The sequence below is a fragment of the Cyphomyrmex costatus genome, unplaced genomic scaffold, assembly GCF_001594065.2.
Source record: "Cyphomyrmex costatus isolate MS0001 unplaced genomic scaffold, Ccosl1.0 scaffold302, whole genome shotgun sequence".
Lineage (NCBI taxonomy): Eukaryota > Metazoa > Arthropoda > Insecta > Hymenoptera > Formicidae > Cyphomyrmex > Cyphomyrmex costatus.
In genome coordinates, this window is record NW_017277148.1 from 231,258 (window position 1) to 238,096 (window position 6,839).

General features: G+C 32.5%; 1 protein-coding gene across 1 annotated transcript in view; it reads left to right on the plus strand.

Moving 5' to 3' along the window:
- The window catches only part of LOC108775617 (ADAM metallopeptidase with thrombospondin type 1 motif A), a 51,151-nt gene extending 44,556 nt beyond the window's left edge, over positions 1-6,595 (plus strand). The window contains exons 20-28 of the mRNA XM_018542033.1: positions 445-570; positions 701-868; positions 1,017-1,232; positions 1,656-1,847; positions 2,909-3,097; positions 4,741-5,066; positions 5,170-5,306; positions 5,518-5,711; positions 6,104-6,595. Coding sequence (XP_018397535.1) covers positions 445-570; positions 701-868; positions 1,017-1,232; positions 1,656-1,847; positions 2,909-3,097; positions 4,741-5,066; positions 5,170-5,306; positions 5,518-5,711; positions 6,104-6,193 — 1,638 coding nt within the window. The 3' untranslated portion in view covers positions 6,194-6,595. The remainder of the gene's footprint in view (positions 1-444; positions 571-700; positions 869-1,016; positions 1,233-1,655; positions 1,848-2,908; positions 3,098-4,740; positions 5,067-5,169; positions 5,307-5,517; positions 5,712-6,103) is intronic.
- Positions 6,596-6,839: the final 244 nt, after the last annotated feature.

Consider the following 6,839-nt stretch of genomic DNA (forward strand, 5'->3'; position numbering starts at 1 on the left):
ATTCGATATCGATTCCATTGTCATTTCTCACTAGATATATATCTTAAATATATTATTACAGTCAAAAGACTAGAATATAAATATAATAAAATTATATTATTAGTATAATTATGACAAAATAAAAATTAAGGTAAGAAAGTATTTAAATTTGCTTTTTAAGGAAAAATTGGAGATGAAATGAATATCACTATTTTAAAGAAAAACTAAATTAATTATTTTAATTATAAGACTTTACTTTAAATAGTTTAGTTTAGGTAGTAATTTATCGGCACACAAGAATAAAAACGCAGTATTATAAAAAAATTTGAAGTACATTAAAGTTAATTATTAAAGAATGTAAGAGCAGTTAACAACATTTTAATTTAATAATTCTTTTAAATCATTTTCATTTATATTTTTTGTCTACAATACAATATTTGTAAAAGAAAATCTTTTTTTTTTTAGGTGAGCTTGCCGCCGACCACATATTCAACGAATCCTTCACGTGAAGACTCATCTCCACAAGAAAACGAAATTGATAACAACGGTATTACATTCCACTATAAGTGGCACGTAGGACTTTATGGAGAGGTAGGTTTATTTATGATAGTCAATATTATATATTAGAAAATACGGTTAATTTATACAGTTTTACAAATTCTTAATTTTACAATTTATGATTTGGAATAATTTATACTATTTTATTATTTACGTACTATAGTGCTCACAAAAGTGCAATATCGGATACAAGAGCAGAATAGTGAGATGTATATCGGAAATCGGGATGGTTGCACCTGACTATTATTGCGACTCTATTCAACAACCGATAGTCAGAACAACATGCAATCATCACCCATGTCCGGTTTGGAATACCGGCGATTGGAGCGAGGTATCGAAACATTTTTTATTGTAAAAAAATTAATATGTTTTGTACAAAAATTATTTCTTACGTATAGAATTAATTATAATATATGTTTTGCAAAAATAGAAGTATACAGTGATTTTTCTGGTTAATGATATGCTTTCGATAATTTTAGTGCGACGTAACGTGCGGTAACGGATTCCAGCATCGTCAAGTTCGCTGCCAAAGTCATGACGGTGAAATTTTGCCACATAAGGAGTGTAGCGATGAACAACCAAAACACGTGCGTAGATGTCAAATGGAATCTTGCAGAAGCAATCCTAAAAACAGCAGGGAGAATACCTTGGAGTCTAACATCGTTCGTAAATGGAGAATGTCTAGTTGGACTCCGGTAAGTAAACCATATATTATCTAGTAAAATTACACTATATATAAAAGTATGGTACAACTGTTATTGATTAACGAAATTGTTTTTTTCGATTTTTTAATTTCTGAATAGTATTTGAGGGTAACACTAAAAGTTGAAGTTTTATCAAAATTTATCTCTATATGAGAATCAATGAAAGAAGAAATACATATATGTATAATATATGAGACATTTAAAAAATTGTAATGAAACTTCATTTTAGGAAAATTATACATACAATTCTTAAATGAAACTTCTCTTAATCCCCATTTTATTTTAGTGAATCATAAATGTAATAAAACAATTCAACGAAATCAATATTCCAATTTTGGCAATCGTGACATCGAACGCTAAATTTGATCGCCGCGAATATGTAGCCAGTTTGCACCGAATCGCAATATTTTGCAGTGCTCGAAATCATGCGGCACCGGAATTCAAACGCGAAGAGTGGAATGTACGATGAGAAGAGGCAACCATGGGCCGGAAGTACCCGTTAAGGACGAGCAGTGCCTAAAATCGAAATCACGCAAACCAAAATCGCAGAGATTATGCCAACGTATTGCCTGCGATTTTATCTGGCAAGAAGGCATCTGGTCGGAGGTATCTTTATACCTCAAATCTTACGCCAATGCTACAATCTTGCTATTAGGCCCAAATTTTACGAAAATTTCACGATCTTAAGAAAAAAAAAAACATGAAAGTTAAATTGAGTTTTACACGCACACGAATGGTGTATACACAGCAAAGGGAAATAACGATTATTGGTAGCGATGGCACAAACAACTAATCTTAATTAATCGCATATGAAAAATGGGTTCCATAAATACATGGTGAACTATGCATGATGGAAAATGCATGATACTTTGATAATTCATAGGATCATTAATTGTGAGATCCGTGAGAAATGTTTGCACACTTTAACGTTTCTTTTTCAAACAGAGGACTTTTCTCATGCATGTTATTAATCTCACATTTTTTATTTAGAAATATCTATACACACAGAGTGCTTTCCACTTAACGAACATAAAATTATGATACTTATTTGATCACTAACGTGTGTATTTGCACTCCACTTAGAGGATTTAGGGAATATTACTATATTTGTAATATTCATGCATAATACTAATATCAGTAAATATAAAATATCATGGGAAAATAAATCGCTACATGATAAAAAATGGCCTGAAATATATTATAAATATACTTTTGTTTCAGATTACGCATGAGCATGCACATATTTATTTTTAAATAATTGTAATTTTATATTTCTCTCTCTCTCTCAAATGAAAGAATGTAGTGAACCGTTAGCAAACTGTCAATAGATTGGCAGAAAATATAAACGAAAGTGTATATATTTTAATTGAATAGATTACTTTTGCAATGTTCAACTATGAATAAAAATGTATGAAATTTTTGTAACCGTGGTTGTAATAATTATTCATGATAATTTGCGATACTTTTTGATTTTTTGATACATTCTTTCATTATTTATATTACGTTTAATTTATGTTATTTTATTTTATTATGACTCTTATCAACTTTATCAAGAAAAAACGATTATCGATAGAAATATTGTAATAATCCCGGTTCGCTTGCGTTTTCTTATTTCTTAATTCTTATGACATGATCAAGATTTATAGATATGTTTATTTTTCCACAAGTGCTCGGCGGAATGTGGCAAGGGGATACAACGTCGTGCAGTCACTTGTCATCGAGTAAACTATTACGGATGGATTGATCCAACTCCAACAGAAGGATGTCCGATGGATCAAAGGCCAGTCGGCGAACAGATTTGTAAACTACGCGAATGTAGCGATAAATATTACTGGACTGCTGGCTCTTGGAGGAAAGTGAGTGCCTCTTTGAAATATCATTGAATTCAATGTCATACTAATCAGTAATTATAGCAATAGCTATAAAAATTTTTAGATAGCTTCAAATATATCAAAATTTATCAATTTTAAGTGAAAATAAAATAGCGAACTTCTTAGAATTTAAAGATTATATCTTAAAGAAATAAAAAATTATACTTTATAATCAATTATAAAGTTATTAATTTAAAAAGTTGAATTAATTATTAATTGATTTGGGCTCAAACCGATGTGACCTGCCGAGAAAATAGATAATTTTTAAGCGTGGATTGTCGAAGAAATAAAAAAAATTTTGCACATAGTGTTTTATTTAAGTACGTGTATTATTTTATTGACTGGAAAACATATACTATAAAATTGATAATACGGTAACCATGCATCGCATTTACCGATACTTCCGGTATGTGGAACTGTTTAAGTTTTTTCGCAGAGTTCACTTGTGTGTAGAAGCAGTTTCGCGTTCAAATTCATGACATTTGGACAATTTTGGTCTTTTTCGGTTTACTTGCGCGTCCTGATATTGCTCTTGAACCCTTCCTATTAATTCTTTTTCGGCTCTCTGTATTTGAAACTAGTATTTTGCCGGGAATAAAGCTTCGTAAAATCTTTATTTTGTCGTGCTCCAATATGAACATCATATGACTGGTTAATGATTTTTCCTCACGCGTGCACGTAATGTGCCCTATACCGCAACGCTTTTGCGTGCGGTAAATAGCCAATACCTCAAGCCGTTCAGTTATTTCTCTAACCCCACGCAAAAGCTTTCGGGGCATCTGGAGGGGGGGGGGGGTAAGCATAGTTTTCTCCAATAATAAAAGTAACTACGACAAAATTACTATAAATATCATTCAACTTACAATAACGTTTAAATTTAATTTCAAATTGTAATAATCTCACAATTATAATTAAAAGTAATGAGCAAAATTTTGTATTGTTAAATATTTATTTACGAAATATTTTAATTTCTTTTTTGGGGGGGGGCTGCGCCCCCCCGAACCCAACCTGCTTCCTGCGCCCCACGCACCACCCCATAAGTCGCATTTGCTTCGCTCGTGCGACTTTATAATTGTATAACATATTACTAACACAGTGCACTCGTGATGAAAAAATCTATGTGCAACTCATGTGTTATAATTGTCTTCCAGCGCGGCGCGGGCGCGGGGGAACGCCCGCGTCGCACAATAAACAACTTTAACACACATGTTACACAATGTACTAATGTGCAACTCATGTGCTATAATTGTCTGTAGCGCGTCGCACAATAAACAGCTAATAAACACATGTTACACAATGTACTATTTTCAGCTTTATTTTTATCATGCTCCGATATGAACATCAGATGTCTGGTTAATGATTTTTTCAGCTTTATACAGTCTAAAATACGTTAGAGAGAAAGACGGGAAGATACACGATGAGATACCAACATTCTGACTTGCTAATCTGTCTAGCCTGTTAGAATATGCATAGCCTAACCCTTTAATTACAATATTAATATTATAATATTAATGATATTGTATTGTTTGTAACAAAAAGCGTTAACTTTTTTCTCTTCGTATTATCCATCTTTTATTTTTCTTTCTTCTACCTTCCTTTATACCGATTTTTCTTTTTTGTTTTTATAGTGTAGCCATCCTTGCGGACGCAAAGGTCGGCAGATCCGCAGGCTTTATTGCCACGATGTAATCGGCAAGAAAGTAGCGCGGTTCCATTGTCCACCTGAATATAAACCACTACGAAAGCGCAAGTGCAACCAAAGAAAATGTGGCCCGGTCACCTGTCTTGAAATTCAGAAACGATTAAAAGCTACTACGGATGGTGAATATCCGTTGTTAATTGGTGGTAGAAATATGACTATTTATTGTCACGGAATGTCGAGCGCCGAGCCGAGGGAATATTTAACTTTACCGGCTGGCGATAGCGAGAACTACGCAGAGATCTATGATAAAAGGTTGGCAAATTTTCATTTTATTCTTGGTATTTATTATATTATTTTTTAAATAATTCAATAACTTCATATGGCACCCTGTAATGATTTGATTTTGATGTATCAGATTGAGGAATCCACACACGTGTCCGTTCAATGGTCAAAGAAATGATAGTTGCAACTGCGTGTCCGAACTGGGAACGGTGTCTGGCAGAACGATGTTCAAGAGGGTACGCATAGATCCGGCGACACTTTTTATTATAGGTAAGCACAATATTTATACGTACTTTGAAATTAATTTTTAATTAAAGCTTGGAAATTACGTTTACAAAGACGGTTGTATTTCGTGGAAAAGAGAGGGTGAAGGAAATATTAATTTAATTCTTAATTATATAATACACAACACACACACAACACACACACAAAATTTTTATATGCATGCAGTTTTGTACATTGAATACACTTTTATGTTTAGCAAACGATTACACGTTTTCGTGGACGAAAGGAATGCAACGCGTGGAGTATGGCAAAGCCGGTGATTGCTATAGCCTCGTCGAATGTCCACAAGGACGTTTCAGTATTGATTTGAGAGGAACTGTTTTGGGACTATCGCCAGAAATTACTTGGGTTAAGGAAACCCCGATCGCCTCTCTCGCAATCAATAGAATTGTAAGTAATCAGTTATCTAATTAAAAAGAGAAAGTTTAAGATTACAAATTATATACATATTTATATTACAAATTTAATACATTTTTTTATTTGTTTTGTATTGCTTTGTTTATTATTTTATATTTATATCTCATGCACACATATAATATTTAAAATCAAAGACAAAATACATATCGAATACAATTCATACACAATACGATACATACCGAAAAATAATTATTAGGCAATGCAATCACTTGGCTTGAATGTATAACTTTTTTATTTGAAAAGAAGTTTATTAATCTTTTTCTCAGAAGACCAAAAGTAGCTTAAATATAAAAGATTTTATTTCTGCTTCTATGTTAATTTTTAAGAATATATTCTAACACATTTTTTATGTTATTTATAATTAGAATAATCAACGAATCGTCGGTAAATGCGGCGGTTATTGCGGCTTCTGCAAGCCGAGGACGGGCATAAAGCTGGACGTATTACCTCCCTAGTCACAGCCATCAACTTTTGGTACTTCATCTATCTGTTCTATGATCCCACGACCACAAACCGCGGTATCATAACCACCGATTTGCTTTAAATTTGATTAGTTTTGTAGTACTTGCCGCGGAAAGAATATATATATTGTTTTTCAATATACACACGTATATGCATGTATATTGAAGATAGCGAAACTCCAACAATCGATATAGCGGAATGCACATGACACGATGTACAATCTATCACTGCCGTCACACATGTGCGATTATTATACAGATAAAAATAATGAGTTACAGTTACGTTAGTAGGAACCGTGTTTCTATGGAGGACTAGAAAGTTTGCAACTAGAAAAAAGGAAAAGAAAGCAATTTTTAGTCCAAAATAAATATTAATATAACTGGAGGTATTTCCTCTCGCCACAAATCGAATTTCTAACAGACGTAAAGATATCGAAAATATATAGTAATCGTTATATACCATTTTATGTACAAACTTAAAGTAATCGATAATGGTATCTATTTTATAAATTCACCTCATGATTAATATTATGCTCTCTTGATGATCTTATGATCCTACAGTTTTTGCTCTTATCATGATGCACTGCCGTTTTCTACAATACTCCATCGATTTTAAAAAAGAAAGAGACGTTAAGGACAA